Raw genomic sequence first — 26,858 nt, 5'->3', positions numbered from 1 at the left:
AGCAATTTGGCAAAATATAACCATATCAAAGAAACAACTGTCCTAGTGCATAATTCCGCTTCTGGAAACTAAGGAAGTAATCAGAGAAGTACAAAAAATTGTGTACAGAAATATACAGTGCAGCATTATTTATCAGGGGAAAAATTAGAAAATATGAAATGCTCAACAAAAAGGAACCAGTTGGTAGGCAGGCCAGGAAAATACAGGAGATGCACTCCTTTTTCGGTATATCCTCTCTGTCTTATGTGAGATCTAGAATATAAGCGACATGAATTTAGAGACTTTCTCCTTATTGTTCATTACTTTATCTCCAAAATTGATTATACTTTTTGGCACTGAATCAATATATGTTCCATAATGGGGACTGCATTACAGCTGGTCAAGGCCTGGCAGGTCCATTCTAGATTTGGGAAGACATTCACCTTACAGGTACTGTAAGAAGCTCTTACATTAAACAGACTGAATTTTATAAACTCAAGTGTGGCTTTCAGAATTTGAAAGGAAAATTTTATTTTAAGAATATGAAAATACCCTATATCTACCCCAAAGGATGTGAATTAGATATTTTTTTAAAGACAATCACAAAAAGTTGACTCAGAACATCACTTAAAATTAAGTTCTATTAATAATTTTTTTTGTTTTCTCCCCTTTATTGCAGTACATAGTGTGACAGATCTAATCTTCTCAAATTATGGAGCAAGTTTCTTGGTTGGAATTATAAGTTCAAAACTGATTCAGTTGTGGATGTCTACTGTTTTTGGTGATGATATCAATCATATAAGTCTCAGCTTTTCACTTCTGTACCTCATCTTTTTTGTGTGTAAGTGAGAGATTTATTCTTAAAATTACATGACAGAAAAATTCGAAATAAAGATATCAAAGATAAAAATCGAAAATAAAACACCCCAGCAAAAGGTATGTATTTTGCCACATATAATGTGCCCCATATTTTTGGCCCAAACTTTCAAAAAAAAAACTTCTACTTTAATTTTTAATTCAATTTTTATTTATTCATATTTAGCAATTTGGGTTTTTTGTACTATAAAGGAATTTTAACATTTATTTTTGAACATATTATGGTACAAGAAATTTTAGGTTACAAATAATTACAAAGCACAAGAACAGATACAAGATAGTTCAGGTACTACCCACGTATAATGCACACTCTTATTTTTCCCTAAAAAATTTGGGTAAAAAAGTGCTCATTATACATGGCAAATACAGTAGTTTAAAGAAATAACCAGTCTGAAAGTAATCTTTTGGTTAGAATAAACTATCAAAAGAGATAAAATATTTGTATCTATATAATAGAAAACAATATGCCAAAATATATAAACAAAATACCATTATTAAAGACAAAAGAATTTGATAAAATCCTAACTGTGAGATAGTTTGGCATAACTTTCCAAGATAATTTGATAACTAATTGTACAAAAATTATTATGCTATGAAAAGACTCAAACAAAAACTTACATGTGTAGTTTATAAGATATGTAAAGAATTTTCCTTTCTAAAATATAATGCATATCTTTTACAGATACCTGTAAACCTTTTACAGATATAAACTATACTTCAAACACATTTCAATAAAATTTTAAACATTGCTCAACCACAATGCAAGTAAATACTGACTACAGAAGGAAGGTCTTAAAAAATAGTCATTCTAACTGCCTGAAATTAAATATGCTTTTCTTGGTAACTCTAAGATCAAAAAGAAAAGAAAATGGACGTCACAGATCAAGATCATAGATCTTGAGTCAAGGTCAAGATCATAGATCACAGATCAAGTAAGGCTACATACTAGAATATCTGTTACTCATCCATTTAGCACCACTTCCTCTTCATGGAAGTGTGGCAGATAATTAATAAGTAGCCATGCCACTGTTTCCTGATACAGCTGCAGAATCACGTTCAACCTAGCTCTTCAGACAGCTCTGCAAATGATTTGAAGTTGGCACATGTGTTAAAACCTCATTAACAATGTATGTTATATATTTTCATTACACTTATGAATGAGACAATGTTGCTTATTCTCATCTCCAAGATTTAAAGGAGTTCTGGAAGTTCTAACTAATACAACAAGAAAAAAGAAGAAGAACAAAGTTTATACATATTTTGAAAGAGAAATGGTGAAATTAGTAACATTTTAGATTACATAGAAATATCAAGAGAATTAATAAACTCAGCCAGCAGTGCTTTTTAATGGCTTGATATAGAGTTAATATAAAAAAATCAGGGGTATCCTTATAAGTCAGCAGTAATTATTTAGAAAATATAATAAATATTTGATCTCTTTACATTGGCAAAAAGTTACAAAATACCATGGAATAAACTTGTCAAGAAGTTTGTACCTAACTAGAAAAAATTTTACTGAGAGGTATAAAATTTGCATAAGTTGTGACAGACTAAAAAAATCTATTTTTACGAGTGCTAACATAACAGAATTCATTACTTTCAAGTCTGAGGAAAAAAATGCAGAATGTAGGATCTTGAAGTTTCCTAATTAATCAGCGAGTTAAAGCCAATGGTAATCTACTGAGGTTACAAGATCAAGTTTATAATTGAATAGACAGAAAATGATCAGTCAGTACAAGTACTTTATCATATACTACTCTGATTGTGTATACATAATTCCTGTAAAAATATATTCCAGCAAATGTAATTTCCATCATTTAGTAAGCAAACATAACCTTAATATTAGGACTTATACCCGAGGAAACAATACACTTTAAGTCAAAATATCTCAAAAAACATTTTAGGAAGAAAACTTATGGGACAAAAATTTGCGAAAACAAGATACAGAGTGAATATTAATTAACTCTAATGTAAAAGGACTTTCACTCTATCCTGGGTTAATATTTATATTTCTAGGATCTTCAAGGTAGGTACCATAAATACATTCCAAATTTTACCATTACCTATCAAGTTACAGTGACTAGTTAACTTAATTTAGTCATTGAGTTAATGACTTAGTATCCATGTCTACAATTTCTGCTTATCTTATGACTGTGTTAGTTTCTGAGTTAGGTACCATTTCTCATCAGGACTAACATAAAGAATGTAAAGCTTATAATTTTCCATCTCTAAAATTAATAACAATACTGATCTAATCAAACTAAAATGCTTCAGAATCTGAATTAAGCAATGAAAAATAGTTCTGGGTTTGAAATTTTACAAAATAATTTTAAAAGTTTAATTAGAAATATTAATTGTAAGAATAGGCAAAACAATGTTTTGAAGTGGAGAACTTTCCCTACTACATAAGAATGAAACATTTAATAAGCTACAGTAATTAAAATCAATTGTTATAACAAAGGAATACAAAGTAAACCAAAGGAGCAGAAAGCACACATGTGGCAATTTGACAAATGTGGCAGTGTGGTAAAAGTGGCGGAGCCACAGTATTCTTCAATATTAAAACAAAAATTGATATTTTTATTAACATTAAGACAATGCTGCTAAATATTAAGCTGAAAGATGAAGCCCATTACAGAACTGTGTTACTGTATAATGCCATAGTAATTTTTTATGTTCCTTCATTTAAGTACATGTATGTTGGATGTATGCCACTGTAAGTGTTCACTGGGCACTCCATTCATCTCAAAAATCTTGATCCAATTATATTAAATCCCCAAATCTAGCCTATAAAACCCCAAAGATCTCCTTATGATTTCTAAAAATTTCTGGAGTTCCCTCCTTTGTGATCTCTTCAACCTCCTCTTAAGTATACCAGAATTTCTGGTTCTTAGTAAATTCTACTGAAGATGGGGGCAAGGAGAGGTCCCAGGGTAAATTATATTATGTAGTTCACCACTCTATGAGATTTTCTATCTACCTGTATGGCTATATAAGAATATGCCACAGTACTTTAGGTTTTTCAGTCCCCTGTTGTACATGCACCAAAGCAAAATTAAACTGGGGAAGTAGATTCATATTGGGTTTCTACTGATGCTACTCCCTTAGACCTGTCACAGAGTCAAACTATTTGTATCTCCTATTGTCTCCCAAGGAGAAAGTATATATATAAAGTAGGATAGTCTATAAAGACCTTATCAGCTCACTTCCTTTTCATTCAACCAGAGCCCCTCTGAAAAAATTAGACCTATAAAGGATGGTCTAGCCTCACTGAAGCCCATGAAGAGTTCTGGGAGCTCCATATTGTTGTCAATGATCTGAAGCCAAAGCGATGTAAGGATGTCCTGTATAGACTTAACTACACAAGTGGGTGTGTCTAAGGAGGAAGAAAGATGCCGGAGGGTGGTGGTAATTTGCAATATTATCCAGTTGTAATTAAGTTGGCTAGCCTGTCTGTACTATCAAGATATTTTCATCCCTGGTAAAATTAAAACTTTATTTATTTTTAAAAATAGGTAAACAAATTGGAATGTCTGGAATCTTTGCACTGACTATTATGGGACTTTTTTTAAATTCTACAAGTTTTAAACCAGAAGTTGAAGCTCTACTTCTCGAGTGAGTTGCTGGCATACTTTCACTTTATTTCATACATTAGAAGCCATAATATTGTAATAGTAACTACACCTACATGGTCGAAGTAAGATACTGATTGGACTACCAAACTAAAAACACTGCCTAAAAACTCTTTTGCTTGTGTCTTCTACTCCTCTAACTTTAGGCAAAATAGTAAGTTCACCTTGGGTTCATGTTGGCTCTATTCCCCATTGAATCCCTTCGCCAAATACTCAGTAATTTCCAGTTTAATCCACTACACAAAGCAAGGATTAAGCTAAGGGAAGTGAGGCACTCATTTCAGGCACGAAATTTAGAGAATGCCAAAAAAAAACCCCGCATAATCAAGATAAATAATGTTTTAATGCAATATTTTGGGGGAAAGTAATGCCAAGAAATCCATGCTGAAAATGTAAAAAAAAATTAAGATAAGATCAATATTACTGATATTCCTTTTGCCTCAGGCTCCAATAAGGTTAAGCATGGCACTGATACTAGAGTGGAAGGCCAATATACTAAGACCATGAAGAGATACCATGCAAAGCAATTAAAAGGTCAAGCTAGGTTGTTTGAAGAGGACTAGCAGTGTTATAAAAGAAAATATGGCCAAACTAATTGTAAGTCTTGTTATAAAAGAAAGCGTTGCCAAACTAAAAGCAAGACTTACCTTTAGTAGAGGTATCAATGTACTCAAGGACCCCAAACTAAGGGATGTACAAAATCTATGTCATCCTAAAATAAGAGTGTTTTCTGTAATGCTCTAACTTGGCTGAAATAACACAATGGCAACATATGTGTTAACAGAGGTCCTGAACATAATCAATAATTTTTGGAGTTTGGAAGAACATTATAGAAGATAGAATAAATTCAGAAGTCAGAAGCTTAAGAGGATAGATCTTATAAGATTCTGGAGCACTTCACTAAATTTTACATCAAAGACAATGGAAGCCCATTATACTAGCAATTACGCAGAACTAACTGGGCCATGGTTGTACAAGTAGTTAAAAACGTTATACTAATATTCAACTGTATCTGTGAGAAGGGATTCTGAAGGCTTCCTTCATAACTGAACGCTGGTCCAGCTGCCTTCTCTGAGTGTGCTTTTTCAGTGGTTCTGCATGCAGCTGATGAGAACATTAGCTTTGGGAATGACAGAGTTTTCCTGGGCTTCGGAGCACTTGAATAAACACAGGCTCAAAAATCCTAACTGGAGAATCTACAAAGGGCATTCATGTGAATAAAAGAGTCATTCATACCTTCTAAGTGCTTTCTAAATTTTAGGCAAAGGCTTCATTCTCTCACTACGTAAATCAGACTAGCAGTTCAGTATTCCTTTTCAAAATCAAAGATTTTACTTCTTCCTGTTGGACACAAAGATTTTGCAGTCAGTGTTTTGGGGCTATGTGAATTGTGATGCCTGAAGGACTCTTGTCAAAATAGCGTAACTATAACCTAAATCTGTCTTTCAAAGGCAATACAAAATGAAAGACATCGATGTACAATTAGTGCAAAATTTGCTTTGGAATTGTTTGTTTACTTACCTTAGTGCCCCTTTCTCCCTACTGAAATTTAAGCCCCTTGAGTGTCGATAAACACTTTATTCATCTTTATTTTCTTAATAGTGCTTAACACAATGTCTTACTCATACATGAGCCTTGCAATTAATATATTAATTAACTATAATTAACTATATTTATTATTTTTTCTGAAAATGCAGATTCTGGAATTGTCTATCATTTGTGGCTTTTCTTATGTTGTTTACTTTTATTGGACTTCTAATTCCTGCACATACTTATTTATACATATCATTTTCAGATATATACTATTCATTAAATATCTACTTCACACTTATTGTTTTCAGGTAAGAATGTCATTTAAAGTTTTTTATTCATAAGATGCTGAAGAAACTTGAAGATATTCTTTTAAATAATAAAAATGTTTCATTCTTAGAATGAAAATTTGACTCTTAAGCTTTCCAAGAAATCATCAGCAAATTAGTGCTAAAGTGTTTGTTTGTTTTATTTCTTTTTAGTTATTAACAACATCTCAAAGCAAGACCTTCGTAAAATTTTTGAAAATTAGAAAAAAAAAATCTTTTTGTACAATACCACTACCTAGAGGCAACTGCTATTAACATTTGGTGCATTTCATCCAGTGGCTTTTCTTTATCTATGAAGGCTCATGAAGTTAAATACCTATCATCAATTTTTTTTAAAATCTTGCTTTGTTTGCTTAATATTGTGTAACACATAATTTTCTACTAATCATGGTTGGAAATACCTTTTAAAATCATAAAAAAGTTCTCTTTGTACATGCCTTTTTTGCTCAAATAATTTTTGTAGTCCCTTTTCCCATGTAAAGAGGCAGGAAAGACCCTGTCCATGTACATGAAAAGGAGACAACACAGAGAGAAAACAAAAACCCCAAACTGAGTCTCACATTTCTTTCATCCCCATCACTCAAACTGTTAACATTTTACACTTCCCTGTAGGAAAATCAGTTGGCTGATTTTGAAAATCAGTTGACTCCCATTGGGAGGCAACATCAAGTCAGCTAGTGCCATGTACATGAAAATTAGTCCCAAATTATCAGATATAGTTAGTATAAAATATAGAAATGATATGTAATTGAAAGAAGAAATGGAAATGAGTTGATCAATATTGTATAGACTTAGTACGATTTAAGTCTACAAACAAAAAGAAAGGGGGAACTTTTTTCCTTACTTCTTATTCATTAGATTTTTTAAAATTTCTTTTTGGGATCCCAGAATAAGATGTGTATCTATAAAACATCTCTAACATTTTCTTTTTTGCCTAAAGAACTACCACCTGAAGGTGATGTGGACTTTTTCTACTACTCACCCAACAGGAAGAGGTGAAGAAGATTTAATGGCTTTCTTGGCATGTCTCTCTATGGGATGGATGTCCACTGCCTTCCTCTGGTGCTATGCCAACAGTGGGTGAAAGAAGGCTCATTTCTCTGCGAGTTGGCAATTCCACAAAGAATAGATTAGAAGGAATAGAGTAGGATAAAATGGAAAGAGATTTCTATAACAAAAATAACTTTTTAAGATTTGTTTTGTCTTTTAGACTTCTGGTCTTTCTAGTTTTGAGCCCTCTCTTGTCTCAACTTGCTGATGGATTCAGCTGGCGCTGGGCATTCATAATGGTCTGGAGTGAAGTGAAAGGGATGCCTAATATAAACATGGCCCTTCTGTTCGCCTACTCTGACCTTATTTCTGGAACCGAGAAGGAAAAATTGCAAGTAAAGACACATAGTTTTTTTTAAATTTGAATATTTAATCAAAACTGTTGCTGCATTGAAATGTGCTTTTGTAGTGAAGTAGCTCAACTCCACTTAGACTATGGGAGTGACTTAGTTATGATGGCAAGATTGGGCAGAGGAAGAAAGGCTGGCAACTTTCCTCTGCCCTGTTCTAGCTTTGGAGTCCCTAAATCCCTTCCTCTCACACCTAAAAATAGTTTATTATTTTTAGGTTGAAGGAACTAAAACTTATAAATCATTTAAAATAGTATTTGATATAGGGTATGCACTCCATAAATGTTTTTATTTTTATTTACTCTTAATACCCACTCAAGAAAAAAACAGAAACCTACTTATGATTGGCTCTATTGCCTTTTGTAACTTTATGAGTCTGCATTCAGTAATGCTAGTAACCAAAACATTTTGATTGTCAGGTGAAATTATATTCAAGATAGGACCCCTAAACTCTCCCTAAGAGAAAATTCTCCTTCTACTTAATCTCAAGGTAAGATCTGTGTAAGGAATTTTTTTAAATACAGACATCATAATGCACCTAATACTCCCACTGTGGTTTTTGGTATCGATTCCAAGAATAACGGGAATAACAGCAAGGTAATTATTTTGTGATTAATTAAATAATCATCTAAACATTCAAAAGCTAAATATTTAAACACTTCTTTTAAAACCAAAATTATCTAGTATTACATGGCCTCCCCCTTCTTTTAAAGCTATCTCAACCAGCCAGAATAATCAAAATCAGTGTCATTACCACATTTACCAGTATAATGGTGGACACTGCACACAAACCTAGATTCTGAAATTTCTAGTTAGCTGTTATTTGCTGTGTGGCCAGAAGCAAGTTACTTAATTCTCACCCCCATCCCATGTGTCAGTTTCCTCATTCTAAAATAGACTTACTAATAGTAGCAGTGGTTTGCTAGTAATTGTTTAACACTAACTTTCTTGGGGTGGGGGGAGCCCTAATGTGTAGAATTTAGCAGTATCTATTGTGTGATTACTCTCACTAACAGTACATCAATTAGCTCATAAATTTCCTGAAAATTTAATAATGAGGTCTCACAAACTATAAGGGCTCTAGCACACCACTATCTAAAAAAAACATCATAATAATAATTATTATTATAATAAAAATATACATAATTATTATACAATATATATAAATGTACATTAAAATATACATAAAATGCACAATATATTGTTTAACATATATTAAATGCACAATAAATATAAGCTATGATGGTGATGATGATTATGATGATGATAATGATCCCATGTAGACTTTCTTTGAAATAAAAACTTTGTAGATACAGTGGTACATCGTACTCATTGTTAATTTGTTCCAATGAATGGCAAGCAATGATTGATGAAGCATTTTCTTTTTTGGGATGGCACTGTGACTCATACAAGTTCTAGCAAGTGCAATGAGTAAAGAGCAAGCACCAAATGCTAAACATTTTTTTCTTATCAAAATGTGGTGAATAATAGGTTTAATGAGTTTGGAAGCCAACAAGTACCAAGGTACCACTGTAAAATCATTTAATAAAATGTCCTTACTGGTAGTAACTAGTTGACAAGAAAGTAACACTCCCTCCTTACTTTATTTTGGCTGAACCCTACAGCTAACTTATTAATACTCCTGACGAGATACTACAGTACAATAAGAGGTTAAAAATATTAACTTAATAAAAAATATAACTTGCTATCTACAAGTTAAATGACCTTTGGTAAGTGATAGTGCTTCAATTTCTCATCTGTATAATTGGACCATATTGGTGTTTACTTCATGAGATTGTACTGAGAATTAAATAAGCCTGATATATTATATAATATGCTTACTATATAAACATTAGCCCTTAATTCTATTAAATTATATTAACTAACTCAGTGTCCTCAACCTTGAATGCATTTTAGAATGCTTCAGGAACTTTAAAAGTATACCAATACCTGTGGAATTCTGGCCCTGGCCATGATGAATAATGGATATCAGACTTATTTCCCATAGCAAATAACTATAGAATTGGTTAAAATATAGAAAGCAACTGATTTTAAGTATTGGACAAAAACATCACATGGTTAGATCCTTGAGAGAAGGATAAACATATTAGGTGAATTCACATTCACTCTGGCTTTCTTCCAAATTGTGGCACAAAGAAATGGAAGCTGGAGAAAAGTAGTCTCACTGAGTGTAAAAAATAGAGTTAGAGCTACTGAGGCAGCTTGAATTTGTGAGGCAGAGAGCCAGGGAGGGAAGACGTGTAAAGAGAAAAAGCACAAGAAATCCGCATGAGGATTCCCTGGAGTCGTTAGCCTAATAGTAATCTGTGCAAGCAGAGAATTAGGGGAGGTACAGCAGAAGAGAGCCAGTGGGAAGCTCTGGGCATTCTGCAGGCCACACAGAACTGACAGATACTACAGTTCTGATGAGGTATAATACAAGCATCATAAACACCACTTGCATTAAGTTGTGACCCCAGAGGGACCATGTCTCAGAAATGAGAATTATGCCCTACAGTAGAGTTTAGTCTACACCCAGTCTGAGAAAGACTAAAGCCATGCCTTGTCAGGATAATGTGATCTTCCAGGCCATGAACTGACTGACACAAGGAAAGTCCAAACTCTTCAAGGGAAAACAACAATCGAGACTCTCAAGAATGTATAATCCATACTGTCTAACCTAAAATAAAATATTACTATACATGTGAGCACACAAGAAAATGTTACTTATAATTAAGAGAAAATTATCCAACCGAAACTGACAGTAACCAGAAGGGAGTGTAGGAGAGGATAATGGGGGGAAAGGGGAAGGCTTTTGAGGAACAATTATAAAGGACACATGGACAAAACCATGGGGGGCTGAGGTCAGAGGAGGGGGGAGTATGGGGGGAGTAGAGGAGGAGAAATGTAGACAACTGTACTTGAACAACAATTTAAAAAAGTGAGAAACAAACCCAGAGATGACAAAGATGTTGAAACTAGCAGCAGTATCACACATACATTCAAGAACTTTAAAAAAGATGGACATAAGAAATGTGGACATGAAATATTTTTGTGGAAAGAAAAAGAAACTAAAAAGAACCAAAGAGAAATTATATAATTGAAAAATATATTATCTTAAATAAAGAATTTTGTTTATGTGCTAATAGATTGAACTGTGGAGGGTAAAAATAAACAATCTTAAATGAAGATGTTCCAACACAAAACAAGACCGACAAGTTTAAGAAAATTGAAATCATACCAAGCATTATCTCTGACCACAAGGGACTAAAACTGGAAACCAACCCCAAAGGAAAAAACCCAAAATACCCCAAATCATGGAAATTGAATAGCATGCTATTAAACAAGGAATGGGTCAAGAATGAAATTAGGGAAGACATTACAAAGTTTCTGGAAACAAATGAAATGAACTCACAATGGCCCAAAACTTATGGGACACAGAGAAGAAGGCAGTCCTGAGAGGGAAGTTCGTAGCAATACAGGCCTACCTAAAAAAACAGAAACATTTCAAACAAACAACCTAACCCTACACCTACAAAAACTCAAAGAACAACAACAAAGACAGCCCAGAGCAAGTAGAAGGAAGGAAATAACCAAGATCAGAGCAAAATTAAATGACATAGAGACTAAAAGTACAATTCTAAGGGTCAATGAATCCAGGAGCTGCTTTTTTTTTAAAAGATAAACAAAATAGACAAGCCTTTATTTAAGCAGGCTCATCAAGAAAAGAAGAAAGAGAACCCATATAAACACAGTCAGAAATGAAAGAGGAGAGATTACAACTGACACCACAGAAATACAAGATTGTAAGAAATTACTATGAAGAACTGTATGCCAAGCAATTTGAAAACCTAGGGGAAATGGACACATTTCTAGAAAAATATAATCTGCCAAAACTCAATGAAGAAGAAGCAGAAAGCCTGAACAGACCAATAACAGCAAAAGAAATTGAAGCAGTAATCAAAAAACTCCCATCACACAAAAGCCCTGGACCAGATGGTTTTATAGGAGGATTCTACAAAGCATTTAAGGAAGAGTTAACCACTGTTCTTCACAGACTATTTCAAAAAATCCAGAAGGATGGAAAACTCCCAAATTCTTTTTATGAAGCCAGCATCATCCTAATTCCAAAACCAGATAGAGACACAACAAAGAAGGAGAACTTCAGGCCAATATCACTGATGAACATAGACACTAAAATCCTCAACAAGATATTGGCAAATCACGTCCAACAATACTTTAAAAAGATCATACACCATGACCAAGTGGGACTCATCCCAGGGATGCAAGGATGGTTCAGCATTCGCAAATCGGTAAATGTAATACATCACATAAACAAAAGCAAAGACAGAAATCACATGATCATATCAATAGATGCGGAAAAAGGCTTTTGATAAGGTACAGCACCCATTTATGATAAAAACACTCAGCAAAGTGGGAACAGAGGGAGCATTCCTCAATATAATAAAGGCCATTTATGAGAGACCTACAGCAAACATCATGCTCAATGGACAAAAACTAAAATCTTTTCCACTAAGATTAGGAACAAGACAAGGTTGTCCACTTTCACTACTTCTATTCAATATAGTATTGGAAGTTTTAGCCACAGCAATCAGACAAGAAAAGGAAATAAAAGGCATCCAAATCAGAAAGGAGGAAACAAAACTGTCACTGTTTGCAGATGACATGATAGTGTACATGGAAAATCCTATAGACTCTACCCAAAAACTGCTCAACCAAATAAATGAATTTGGCAAGACAGCGGGTTACAAAGTCAATATCCAGAAATCAAAGGCATTTTTGTATACTAATAATGAAACAGCAGAAGCGGAAATCAAGCAAAAAATCCCATTCGATATAGCAAAAGAAAAAGAAAATATCTGAGAATAAACCTAACCAAGGACGTAAAAGACCTGTATGCAGAGAACTACACAACACTGAAGAAAGAAATCAGGGAAGACACAAACAAATGGAAACATATACTGTGTTCATGAATTGGAAGAATTAACATCATCAAAATGTCCATACTACCCAAAGCAATTTACAGATTCAATGCAATATGTATTAAAATATCAATGACATATTTCACAGACATAGAACAAACACTTCAAAAATGTATATGGAGCCATAAACGACCCGAATAACAGCTGCAATTTTGAGAAGGAACAAATTAGGAGGAATCACAATACCTGATACCAAACTGTATTACAAGGCCACTGTAATCAAAACAGCCTGGTACTGGCATAAAAACAGGCACATAGACCAATGGAACGGAATGGAGAGCCCAGAAATAAACCCAAGTCTCTACAGGCAACCAATACTTGACAAAGGAAGCAGTAACATAACATGGAGTAAAAATAGCCTCTTCAACAAACGGTGTTGGAAGAACTGGACAGCTACGTGCAAAAAAATGAAACTTGAGCACCAACTTATACCATACACCAAAATAAATTAATTCAGGGAGGATAAAAGACTTAAATATAAGCCATGACACCATTAAAGTCCTAGAGGAGAACATTGGCAGGAAAATCTCAGATATTTCACCCAGCAACATTTTTATTGATATGTCCCCTAGAGCAAGAGACATAAAAGAAAGAATAAACAAATGGGATCTCATCAAAATAAAGAGCTTCTGCATGGCTAAAGAAAACAGTATTAAAATAAAAAGAGAACAAACTGTATGGGAAAACATATTTGCCAATGATACCTCAGACAAGGGTTTAATCTCCAAAATATACAAAGAACTTATACGACTCCACTCTAAGAAGACACGCAACCTAATTAAAAAGTGGGCAAAGGACTTGAACAGACACTTCTCCAAGGAGGACATACAGAAGGTCCAGAGACACATGAAAAGATGCTCAAAATCGCTAGCTATCCGAGAGATGAAATTAAAATGACAATGAGACACCATTTTACACCGGTCAGAATGGCCATCATAAAGAAAGCAACAAATAACAAATGTTGGAGAGGTTGTGGAGAAAAGGGGACCCTAGTTCACTGTTGGTGGGATTGCAGACTGGTACAGCCATTATGGAAAACAGTATGGAATTTTCTAAGAAAACTAAAAATAAATCTGCCTTTTGACACAGCAATTCCACTGCTAGGATTATATTCTAAGAACCCTGAAACACCAATCCAAAAGAACCTATGCACCCCAATCTTCACAGCAGCATAATTTACAATAGCCAAGAGTTGGAAGCAACTTAGGTGCCCATCAGTAAATGAATGGATCCAAAATCTATGGTACATTTATACAATGGAATTCAATGCAGCAGAAAGAAAGGAGGAGCTTCTACCCTTTGCAACAGCATGGATGGAACTGGAAAGTTTTATGCTGAGTGAAATAAGCCAGGTGGTGAAAGACAAATACCATATGATCTCACCTTTAACAGGAACCTAAACAACAAAATAAACATGCAAGCAAAATATAACTAAAGACACTGAAATAGAGAACAGGGGGACAGTGACCAGAGGGGAGAGGGTAGGGAATTTCAGGGAAAAAGGAGAAGGATTTACAGGAACAAGTAAACAGGACACATGGACAAAAACTAAGGGGTGTGGAAATGGGAGGGAGGTGGGGAGCACTGGGAGGGGTGGGCTGTGATGGGAGTAAAAGGCAGAAAACTGTACTTGAGCAGTAATTAAATAAATTTAAAAAATGAATATGTTCCAAACAAGAGTGGGAAATTATGTGAAGTGAAAACTAAAAACTAAAAGGAGAAATAGACACATTTTATTTGGAGACTTTAACACTACTCCCTGTAATTTGTTCAACAAATTATAGAACAACATTCATCAAGGATATGGAAGAAATAAACAGCATCATCAACCAATAGGATGTAGTTTTCATTTACAAAATAACATTGATGTGAGAAAAACATTCAACAAAATTTCAACATCCATCATGATAAAAATTTTCAAAAATAGAAATAGAAGTGAACCTCCTATTTTCAGTAAAGAACATCTAAAAAAACTATAGATAATATTATAACTAGTAGTAAAAGACTGTTTTCTCCCTAAGATTGGGAACAATGCAAAAACATCTACTCTCACTTTTCTTTTTTTTTTTTTAATTTTTAGTTATTTTTCAAGTACAGTTTTTTGTCTATTTTTCCCATCCCAGCCTCCCCCGCCCCTTGCTCCCCACCTCCCTCCCATTTCCACCCCCCTTAGTTCTCGTCCCTGTGTCCTTCCTATTTGTTCCTCCAAATCCCCCCCACCTTTTTCCCCTTAACTTCCCTTCCTTCTCCCCTCTGGTCACTATCCCCTTGTTCTCTATTTCAGTGTCTTTGTTTTTTGGGTTTTTTTTTTTCTGCTTGCTTGTTTGTTTTGTTGTTTAGCTTCCTGTTAAAGGTGAGATCATATGGTATTTGTCTTTCAGCACCTGGCCTATTTCACTCAGTATAATGCTTTCCAGTTCCATCCATGTTGTCGCAAATGGTAGTAGCTCCTTCTTTCTCTCTGCAGCATAGAATTCCATTGTGTATATGTACCACAATTTTTGGATCCATTCATTTACTGATGGGCACCTAGGTTGCTTCCAACTCTTGGCTATTGTAAATTGTGCTGCTATGAACATTGTGGTGCATAGGTTCTTTGATATTGATGTTTTATGATTCTTAGGATATAATCCCAGCAGTGGAATTGCTGGGTCAAAAGGCAGGTTGATTTTTATTTTTCTGAGAAAAATCCATACTGTTTTCCATAATGGTTGTACCAGTCTGCACTCCCACCAACAGTGAACTAAGGACCCCTTTTCCCCACAACCCCTCCAACATTTGTTGTTTGTTGCTTTGTTTATGATAGCCATCCTAACTGGTGTAAAGTGGTATCTCATTGTGGTTTTAATTTGCATCTCTCTGATAGCTAATGATATTGAGCATCTCTTCATGTGTCTCTGAATGTTCTGTATGTCCTCCTTGGAGAAGTGTTTGTTCAAGTCCTTTTCCCATTTTCTAATTGGGTTGGGTGTCTTCTTAGAGTGGAGTCGTGTAAGTTCTTTGTATATTTTAGAGATTAAACCTTTGTCTGAGGTATCATTGGCAAATATGTTTTCCCATATAGCTGGTTGTCTTGCTAATTTAATACTGTTTTCTTTAGCCATGCAGAAGCTTTTTATTTTGATGAGATCCCATTTGTTTATTCTTTCCTTTACATTCCTTACTCTAGGGGACATATCAGTAAAGAAGTTGCTGCGTGAAATATCTGAGATTTTCTTGCCAATGTTCTCCTCTAGGACTTTAATGGTGTTATGACTTACATTTAAGTCTTTTATCCACCTTGAATTTATTTTGGTGTATGGTGTAAGTCTGTGCTCCAGTTTCATTTTTTTGCATGTAGCTGTCCAGTTCTCCCAACACCATTTGTTGAAGAGGCTATCTTTACTCCATTTTATGTTACTGCCCCCTTTGTCGAATATTAATTGACTGTAGAGAGTTGGGTTGATTTCTGGGCTCTCTGTTCTGTTCCATTGGTCTATGTGACTGTTTTTATGCCAGTACCAGGCTGTTTTGATTACAGTGGCCTTGTAATACAGTTTGATATCAGGTATTGTGATCCCCCCTACTTTGTTCTTCTTTCTCAAAAGAGCAGCTGCTATTCGAGCTCGTTTATGGTTCCATATAAATTTTCGAAGTGTTTGTTCTATGTCTGTGAAATATGCCATTGGTACTTTAATAGGTATTGCATTGAATCTGTATATTGCTTTGGGTAGTATGGACATTTTGATGATGTTAATTCTTCCAATCCATGAACAAGGTATATGTTTCCATTTGTTTGTGTCTTCCTTGATTTCGTTCTTCAGGGCTGTGTAGTTTTCTGCATACAGGTTTTTTACCTCCTTGGTTAGGTTTATTCCCAGATCTTTTATTTTTCTTTTTGCTATATCAAATGGGATTTTTCTCTTTATTTCTGCTTCTGCTGATTCACTGTTGGTATACAAAAATGCCTTTGATTTCTGAATATTGACTTTGTAACCTGCTGTTTTGCCAAACTCATTAATTAGTTTGAGCAGTTTTTGGGTAGAGTCTATAGGATTTTCCATGTATACTATCATGTCATCTGCAAACAGTGACAGTTTTGCTTCCTCCTTTCCTATTTGGATGCCTTTTATTTCCTTTTCTTGCCTGATCGCTGTGGCTAAAACTTCCAATACTATATTGAATAGAAGTAGTGAAAGTGGACAACCTTGTCTTGTTCCTGATCTTAGTGGAAAAGCTTTTAGTTTTTTCCCATTGAGTATGATATTGGCTGTAGGTCTCTCATATATGGCCTTTATTATTTTGAGAAATGCTCCCTGTATTCCCACTTTGCTGAGTGTTTTTATCATAAATGGGTGTTGTACCTTATCGAAAGCTTTTTCTGCATCTATTGATATGATCATGTGATTTTTGTCTTTGCTTTTGTTTATGTGATGTATTATATTTACTGATTTGCGAATATTGAACCATCCTTGCATTCCTGGGATGAATCCTACTTGATCATGGTGTATGATCTTTTTGATATATTGTTGGATGCGATTTGCCAATATTTTGTTGAGGATTTTAGCATCTATGTTCATCAGAGATATTGGCCTGAAGTTTTCTTTCTTTGTTGTGTCTCTATCTGGTTTTGGAATTAGGATGATGCTGGCTTCATAAAAAGAATTTGGGGGTTTTCCGTCCTTCTGAATTTTTTGAAATAGTCTGTGGAGAATAGGGGTTAGCTCTTCCTTAAATGCTTTGTAGAATTCTCCTGTGAAACCATCTGGTCCTGGGCTTTTGTGTGATGGGAGTTTTTTGATTACTGCTTCAATTTCTTTTGCCGTTATTGGTCTATTCAGGTTTTCTACTTCTTTTTCACTGAGTTTTGGAAGATTGTATTTTTCTAGAAATGTGTCCATTTCCCCTAGGTTTTCAAATTGCTTGGCATACAGTTCTTCATAGTAATTTCTTACAATCTCTTCTATTTCTGTGGTATCAGTTGTAATCTCTCCTTTTTCATTTCTGATTGTGTTTATTTGTGTCCTCTCTCTTCTTTTCTTGATAAGCCTACTTAAAGGCTTGTCTATTTTGTTTATCTTCTCAAAGAACCAACTCCTGGATTCATTGATCCTTAAAATTGTGCTTTTAGTCTCTATGTCATTTAGTTCTGCTCTAATCTTGGTTATTTCCTTCCTTCTGCTTGCTCTGGGCTGTCTTTGTTGTTGTTCCTCAAGTTCTTGCAGGCGTAGGGTTAGGTTGTTTGTTTGAAATGTTTCTATCTTCTTTAGGTAGGCCTGTATTGCTATAAACTTCCCTCTCAGGACTGCCTTCGCTATGTCCCATAAGTTTTGGGTTGTTGTGTGATCATTTTCATTTGTTTCCAGAAATGTTTTGATTTCTTCCCTAATTTCATTCTTGACCCATTCGTTGTTTAATAGCATACCATTCAGTCTCCATGTTTTGGGGTGCTTTGGGTTTTTTTCTTTGGGGTTGGTTTCTAATTTCAGTCCCTTGTGGTCAGAGAAGATGCTTGGTATGATTTCAATTTTCTTGAATTTGTTGAGGCTCCTTTTGTGTCCTATCATGTGGTCTATCTTTGAAAATGTTCCATGTGCATTTGAAAAGAATGTGTATTTAGCTTCTTTGGGATGAAGGGCTCTATATATATCAGTTAAGTCCATTTCATCTAGGGTGTTGTTTAATGCCACAATATCTTTGTTGATAATTTGTTTGGAAGATCTGTCCATTTTTGATAGTGGGGTGTTCAAATCCCCTACTATGATTGTGTTGCTGTCAATATCTTTCTTGACGTCCTCTAAGATTTTCTTGATATATTTGGGTGCCCCTATGTTTGGTGCATATATGTTTACAATGTTAATGTCTTCTTGGTGGATTCTTCCCTTGAGTATAATGAAATGACCTTCTGGGTCTCTCTTTATAGCCTTTTTTTTGAAGTCTATTTTGTCTGATATGAGAATTGCTACCCCAGCTTTTTTTTCTTGTCTGTTTGCTTGGAAAACTTGTTTCCAGCCTTTTACTTTTAGTCTGTGATGGTGTTTTGTCCTGAGGTGAGTCTCTTGTAGGCAGCATATGTGTGGGTCATGCTTTCTTATCCATTGAGCTATTCTGTGTCTTTTGATTGGAGAATTTAATCCATTTACGTTTAAGGTTATTATTGATAGGTACTTATTCATTGCCATTTTTGTACCTGTGTTCCTCTCTGTCTCCTTCTTATCCTTCCTTCCCTCAAAGCAGTCCTTTTAGTATTTCTTGTAGAGCTGGTTTGGTGGAGGCATATTCTTTTAGACTTCTTTTGTCTTGGAAGCTCTTTATTTGGCCATCTATCTTGATTGAGAGCCTTGCTGGGTAAAGTAGCCTTGGTTGTAGGCCTCTGATTCTCATTACTTGAAATATTTCTTGCCATTCTCTTCTTGCTTGAAGTGTTTCCATTGAGAAGTCGGTAGCTAACCTTATTGGGGCTCCCTTGTATGTTATTTCTTTTTTCTCCCTTGCTGCCTTTAAGATTCTCTCTTTGTCCTGGAATTTTGCCATTTTGATGATGATGTGTCTTGAGGTGGGCCTCCTTGGGTTCCTCTTGGTTGGGACTCTCTGTGATTCCTGGATTTGTGAGACTTTTTCTCTTATCAAATTAGGAAAATTTTCTCTCATTACTCGTTCAAATACGTTTTCTATCCCTTGTTCTTCTTCTTCTCCTTCTGGTATTCCTATTATTCGGATATTATTACGTTTCATATTGTCTTGCATTTCTCTTAATCCCTCTTCATTCTTTCTGAGCCTCTTTTCATTTTCTTGCTCTTTCTGTGAGATGCTTTCTACCTTGTCCTCCAACTCACTAATCCTATCCTCCGCTTCATCTATCCTACTTTGGAAACTTTCTACTGTGTACTTCAATTCGGAAATTGTATTCTTCATTTCCTCTTGTCTCTTGCTGATGGTTTCCATTTCCTTTTTGATGTTGCTGTAGTTTGCAGAGAGATCATTATAGTTCCCCTGTAGTTTCTGGTAGCTCACTGTGAGCTCTTTGAACTTCGTAATAACCAGTGCTTTGAATTCACTGTCTGATAGTTGATCAGCGTCTATTTCATCTAACATTCTTTCTGAAGTTTCTGCTTTTTTCTTTCATTTGGGGATTGTTTCTTTGTCTTCCCATTGTTTGAGACTCTTCTTGTTAGTCTCTGCTTCCAAAATTGATCTGTTCTGAAACACTGGTTTTATGGTGTAAACTTCTGTGGTATGTTCCTTGTGAAGTTCAGTGGTACAGACTCCTTGAAGTTTCTTGATGTTCTTCGTCTCCACCTACACTCACGCTGGTCCTCGCGCTGGTCTCTGCGTTGGTCACCTACCACTGCTGAATGTCCTGGCTCTCGTAGCCGCCTCCTCAAGCACCCAGGCCCGTTACTAGGGCAGTGGCACAGAGGCTGGGAATGTCCTGGCTCCCGTATCTGGCTCTCTCTGCCGCCCAGGGCCGTCACAGGGGCTTGGAGTGTCCCGGTTTCCGTACCTGACTCCCCGGCGTCTAGTCCTGTCTCTATGGCAGTGGCACAGAGCCTTAGAAAGTCCCAACTCCCGTACCTGATTCCCCAGTGTCTAATCCCCTCGCTATGGCAGCAGCACAGGGGCTGAGACCCTCCCAGTTCCCGTAGCGGGATCCTCTGCCACCCCGGGCTGTCTCAGGGGTTTGGAGTGTCCCGGCTTCCGTACCCGACTCCCCTGCGTCCAGTCCCGTCGCTATGGCAGCGGCACAGGATTTGAGAGCTTCCCGGCTCCCATAGCTGGCTCCTCAGCTGCGTCACAGGGGTTTGGAGAGTCCCGGCTTCCGTACCTGACTCCCCGGCGTCCAGTCCCAGCGCTATGGCAGCGGCACTGGATTCGAGAGCTTCCCGGCTCCCGTAGCTGGCTGCTCAGCTGCGTCACAGGGGTTTGGAGAGTCCCGGCTTCCGTACCTGACTCCCCCGGCGTCCAGTCTCACTTTTCTTATTGACTATCCCAATGGAAGTCCTCGCCTATACCATAAGACAAACAAAGAAAAAAAATGCATGAATCTTGAAAAGATATTAAATGATCTCTATTTGCAGATTGTATTATTATCCATATACAAAATCTCAAGAATTTTTAAAAAGAAGAAGAAAAATAATAACTTCCTAGAACCAGTAAGTGCATTCATCAAAATCTCAGGATATAAGAAAGCATTAAAAAATCAAATATATTTTTATATACTCACAATGAATGCAAGGGAACACATTAAAGATACAATATCTTGTACAATTGTTCAAGAAAATAAAAAAGGAAGAGAATTACAATAACAAAAACAATTTTGGAAAAGAAGAATAAAGTTGGAGGTGTCAGTATACTTGATTTTAAGACAGTATTACATTTATAGAAATGGAGACTGCATAGTATTTGCAGAAAGACACATGGAACAGAGTAAAGAATATAGAAATACATCTACACAAAAATCCCCAACTGATTTCTGGTAAAGATACAAAGGCAGTTCAGTAGATGATGAATAGCCTTATTAACAAATGGTGCTGAAGAATTGGACATTCATAGGCAAGAAAAAATAATAATAACCTTGACCAATCTCTCACAAAAATTAATTCAAAATGGATCATGATATTAAATATAAAATATAAAACTAAAAAACTACTTGGGGTAAAATCTGGGGAATGTAGTATTGGGCAGAGTCCTTAGATTTGACACCAAGAGCAAAATCCATAAAAAAAAATTGTTTTTATAAAAATAAAAAAAGAACTTTTACGCTATAGAAAACCCAGTTAAGAAAATTGAAGACAAACTCTAATATGAAAAATAATATTTGCAAATCCTACATCTAACAAAGTTTCATATTTAGAATGTATAAAAAAACTCTCAAATCTACACAATAAAAGAAAACAGTCTAAACTGTAAAATACATTAAGAGACACCTCACTAAAGAGGAGGATATACAAGTGATAAATAAGCATGAAAAGATGGTCAACAACATTAGCTATTAAGGACAGGCCAAGTAACACCAGAAGAAATAGAGTAACAACACCAATTATTGTTGAGACTGTAGAGAAGGTATACTATCATATATCACTATTAAAAATAATCAGTCACTCTAGAAAAAAATTTCTCAGTTACTTTTCAAAAATTATACATGTGACAACCATACAGTCCAGCAATTGCTCTCCTGAGAATTTATTCTAGAGAAATAAAACATGTCTGCACAAAACCATATGTAAGTTTTTACAGTTACTATATTTTTAATGTTTTGTTGTTAATGCTATCACACTTGTCTGATTTCCTCCTCTTTGCCCCGCTCCACCCAGCCTGCCCCCTGACTTCCATAGTCAATCCCCACACCATTGTTCATGTCCATGGGTCCTTCATGTATGTTCTTTCACTAAGCACTTCATTTTCTTTCAGTCAGTTCTCACTTCTCCCATCCTCTGCTACAGCTATCTCTCTATTCCGTGATTCCATGTCTCTCCTTTTATTTTGTTCATTAGTTTATTTCATTCAGTAGATTCCTCTTATGAGATCATACGGCATTTGTCTTTCACTGGCTAGCTTATTTCACATAGCATAATAGTCTTCAGTTACATCCATGTTATTGCAAAAGACAGAAACGCCTTCTTTTTTTCTGCTGTGTAGTATTCCAGTATGTAAATGTACCACAGTTTTTATATCCACTAATCTACTGATGGGCACTTAGGCTGTTTCCAACTTGGCTATTGTAAATAGCACTGCCATGAACATGAGGATGCATACATTCTTTTGAATTGGTGTTTCGTGATTCTTAGGGTATATTCCCAGCAGGGGAATCACTGGGTCAAAAGGCAGCCCCATTTTTAATTTTTTTTAGGAAACTCCACACTATTTTCCACTGTAGATGTACCAGTCTGCATTCCCACCAACAGTGCACTGCACTAGGGTCCCATTTTCTCCACATCCACACCAGCACTTGTTTGTTGATGTATTAATGATGGGCATTTTGACAGGTATGAAGTGATATCTCACTGTCATTTGATTTGAATCCCCCTGATGGCTCATGATGTTGAACATCTTTTCATATGTCTATGGGCCTTCTGTATATTCTCCTTGGAGAAGTGTCTATTCAGGTCCTTCACCCATTTTTTAAATTGGATTGTTTGTCTTCCTGGTGTTGAGTAGTATGAGTTCTTTCCATATTTGGGGGATTAAACCCTTGTCCAGTCTATTGATTGCAAATATGTTCTCCCATACAGTTGTTTCCCCTTTCATTTTGATGATGGTTACTTTAGCCATGGAGAAGGTTTTTAATTTAATCTAACCCAATTTGTTTATTTTTCTCTTTATTTCCCTTGCCCTAGGAGATAATATTGACAAAAATATTGCTATGGGAGATACCTGAAATTTTACTGCCAGTGTTTTTTGCTAAGATTTTTATGTTATCACAACTTATATTTGTTTTTTAACCATTTTGAGTTTATTCTGGTGTATGCTGTAAGTTGGTGTTCTAGTTTCCTTTTTTTTGTGTACGTACCAGCCCAGTTCTCCCACACCATTTATTGAAGATATTGTCTTTATTCCATTGTATGCACATCTCCCTCTGTGAAATATTAATTGACCATAAAACATGGATTTGTTTCTGAGCTCTCTATTCTGTTCCATTGATCTGTGTGTCTGTTCCTATGCCAGTATCAGATTATTTTATCTACAGTGGTATTGTAGTATACTTTGATGTAAGGAAGAATGATTCCTTCAAGTTTTTTGTTTCACAAGATTACTGAGGCAAATTGGGGTCTTTTGGCTCTATATAAATTTTTGGAATATTTATTCTAGATCTGTGAAATATGTGATTGATATTTTAATTGAAATTGTGTTGAATCTATAAACTGCTTTTAGCATGGACATTTTTTAATTAATTTATTTTTTATTGATTATGCCATTACAGTTGTTCTATTTCCCACTTCATTGCCCTCCACCCTACCCCCCTGTCCCCACCATTACCCCCCCTTTAGTTTATGACCATGTGTCTCAAGTTCTTTAGATTCTATATTTCCCATACTATTCTTGCCCCCCCATCTATTTTCTATCTACCGTCTATGCTACTTATTTTCTGTACCTTCTCCCCCCTTCTCCTTCTCCCACTCTCCTGTTGCTAACCCTCCTTGAGATCTTCATTTCTATGTTTCCGCTCCTGATCTAGCTGTCCTTTTAGTTTGCTTTTGTTTTAGGTGTGGTTGTTAATAACTGTGAGTTTGCTGTCCTTTCACTGTTCATCTTTTTTTAACTTCTTTTTCTTAGAAAACTCCCTTTAACATTTCATATAATAAGGGCTTGGTGATGATGAACTCCTTGAATTTGATCTTATCTGAGAAGCATTTTATCTGTCCTTCCATTCTAAATGAAAGTTTTGCTGGATAGAGCAATCTTGGTTGTAGGTCTTTGGATTTCATGACTTGGAATACCTCTTCCCAGCCCCTCCTTGACTGTAAGGTCTCTTTTGAGAAATCAGCTGATAGTCTGATGGGAACTCCTTTGTAGGTGACTGTCCCCTTATCTCTTGCTGCTTCTAGGATTCTCTCCTTCATTTTAATCTTGGCCAATGTAATTATGATGTGCCTTGGTGTGTTTCTTCTTGGGTCCAACTTCTTTGGGACTCTCTGAGCTTCCTGGATTTCCTGGAAGTCTATTTCCTTTGCCAGATTGGGAAAATTCTCCTTTATTATTTGTTCAAATAAGTTTTCCACTGGTGGCTGTTCCTTTCCCCCTTCTGGTACCCCTATAATTCGGATGTTGGAGTGTTTAAAGATGTCCTGGAGGTTCCTAAGACTCTCCTCATTTTTTTGAATTCTTGCTTCTTCACTCTTTTCTGTTTGGCCATTATTTGCTTTCTTCTGGTCCACTCCATTGATTTGAGTCCCAGTTTCCTTTTCATCGCTATTGGTTTCCTGTGCAATTCCATTCATTTCAATTAGTTTCGCCTTCATATGTTTCTCTAATTTGTGGCTATAATCAACCAGATCTATGAGGATCCTGATCACCAGTGTTTTAAACTGTGCGTCTGAGAGTTTTGCTATTTCTTCATCACTTAGATTTATAGGCTCTGGGGCTTTGAGATCTTCTTGAGCCATTTTTGGTCTGTTCGCGCCCATTAAGTATGAGGAGGGGAGCCTTGGACTCCCAGGTCGCTGGGTTGTGATGCTGTATGTGGGGGCGTGGTCAGAGCGGGGAAATGGCCACCCCCTCTGCTGTTTGCTTGCTGCTGGATGAGGAGCAGAACCTTAGGTGGTTCCCCAGGGCTGGGCCACTCAGGTCGCTGGGTTATGACGCTGTATGTGGAGGCAGGGTCAGAGTGGGGGAAATGGCAGCGCCTCCGCTGCAGCTCGCCACTGGGGCCTGCTGGGACCTGTCCAATCGCCCACTCCCTCGCTTGTCTATCTGCACAGGAATGCGCGACCACAGTCAAATCTCAGCCCTGCTCCCTGGCTGTTTCCCGTGGTCGCTCGCTGGGTTGCTCACTAGGTCCAACCCTGCGCCTGGGTTCCGCGCGCCCGAATCTGTCTGACCGAGTTTTCCTGTGCAACCCCACTCTGTCAGCTGCTGGTTTCGCCCCTCTTACCAGTCAGGCTGAAGAATTTGTTGTTATGAGACTTCCGAAAAGTTCAATTTTCTGTGTTTTCTGGCTGTGTTTTATGTTGCTGATATTTAGTTGTCTCTAAACTTGGTTGTGTGAGAAAGCACGGCATCTCCACCTATGCCTTCATCTTGGCGGAAGTCCCTAGCATGGACATTTTAAGGATGTTAATTTTTTCAACCCATCAACATGGAATGTGCTTCCATTTATTTCTATCTTCCTCAATTTATCTCTTCAATATTCTGTAGTTTTCCAAGTACAGATCTTTTACCTCATTGGTTAAATTTATTTCTAGGTACTTTATTTGTTTTTTGTTCATTGCTATAGTAAATGGGATCTTAGCTTCTCTTTCTAATAGTTCATTGTTGGTGCACAAAAATGCCATCAATTTCTGAATATTAATATTTTATCACACTACTTTGTCAAATTCACTTATTAGGTTTAGTAGTGTTTTGGTGGAGCCTACAGGATTTTCTATGTATACTATCATAGTATCTATGAATAATGACAGTTTTATTTCTTCCTTTCCAATTTGTATGCCTTTTATTTCTTCTTCTTGTCTAATTGCTGTGTCTAACTTTCAGTACTATGTTGAATGAGAGTGGAAAAGCAGGCACACTTTTCTTGTTCCTGATCTTAAGGGAAATGCTTTTATTTATTTATTTTTTTTGCTTATTGAGTATGAAGTTGGCAGTTGGTTTTATGTATATATCCTTTATTATGTTAAAGTATGCTTCCTCTATTCCCACTTTGCTGAGCGTTTCATTACATAAATGGGTACTGAATTTTATCAATGCTTTTTTCTGCATCTATTGATACGATCATGTGATTTTTTCTTTTACTTATGTAATGTATTACACTTATTTATTTGCATATATTGTACCATTTTTGCATTTCTGGCATAAATCCGACTTGATCACCATGTATAACCTTTTTAATGTATTGCTGGATCTGGATTGTGAATATTTTATTAAGGAGTTTAGCATCTGTGTTCATCAGAGATATTGGCTTGTAATTTTCTTTCTTTCTATGTCTTTATCTGGTTTGGGTATTTGGATAATACTGGCCTTGTGAAAAAGAGTTTGGGAGTCTAGCCTCTTCTTGGATTTTTTGGAATAGTTTGAGAAGGATAGGGGTTAGTTTTTATTGAATGTTTGCCAAAATTTGCTTAGGAAGCTATCTCGTCCAGGGCTTTTGTGCTCTAGGAGTTTTTTTTATTATTGCTTCAATATCACTAGTTGTTATCAGTCTATTCAGGTTTTCTGCTTCTTTCTGATTCAACTTTGGAAGATTACATGTTTCTAGAAACTTGTCCATTTTACCAAGGTTGTAAGTAATAGTTCATAGTAATTTCTTACAATCCTGAGTATTTCTGTGGTATCATTTTTTACTTCTCTACTTTCATTCTTTTTTTAAGGTGGGGAATATTTTTATCTTATGTATTTTTTAAATATATTTTATTAATTTTGCTATTACAGTTGCCCCATTTTTCTCCCCTTTATTCCGCTACACTCTGTACCTCC

At 35.9% G+C, this 26,858-nt stretch overlaps 1 protein-coding gene across 1 annotated transcript in view; it reads left to right on the top strand.

The window, feature by feature from the left end:
- Positions 1-26,858, top strand: part of SLC9C1 (solute carrier family 9 member C1) — a 115,460-nt gene that overhangs the window by 22,994 nt on the left and 65,608 nt on the right. Inside the window, exons 6-9 of the mRNA XM_053663027.1 lie at positions 659-820; positions 4,371-4,470; positions 6,185-6,328; positions 7,557-7,731. Of these exons, the coding sequence (XP_053519002.1) occupies positions 659-820; positions 4,371-4,470; positions 6,185-6,328; positions 7,557-7,731 (581 nt within the window). The remainder of the gene's footprint in view (positions 1-658; positions 821-4,370; positions 4,471-6,184; positions 6,329-7,556; positions 7,732-26,858) is intronic.

The sequence above is a fragment of the Artibeus jamaicensis genome, unplaced genomic scaffold (assembly GCF_021234435.1).
Source record: "Artibeus jamaicensis isolate MK-2021 breed Jamaican fruit bat unplaced genomic scaffold, CSHL_Jam_final contig_3126, whole genome shotgun sequence".
In the NCBI taxonomy this organism is placed as follows: domain Eukaryota; kingdom Metazoa; phylum Chordata; class Mammalia; order Chiroptera; family Phyllostomidae; genus Artibeus; species Artibeus jamaicensis.
Note: the sequence above shows the minus strand (reverse complement) of the source record. Positions and strands in the feature narration are given on the sequence as shown.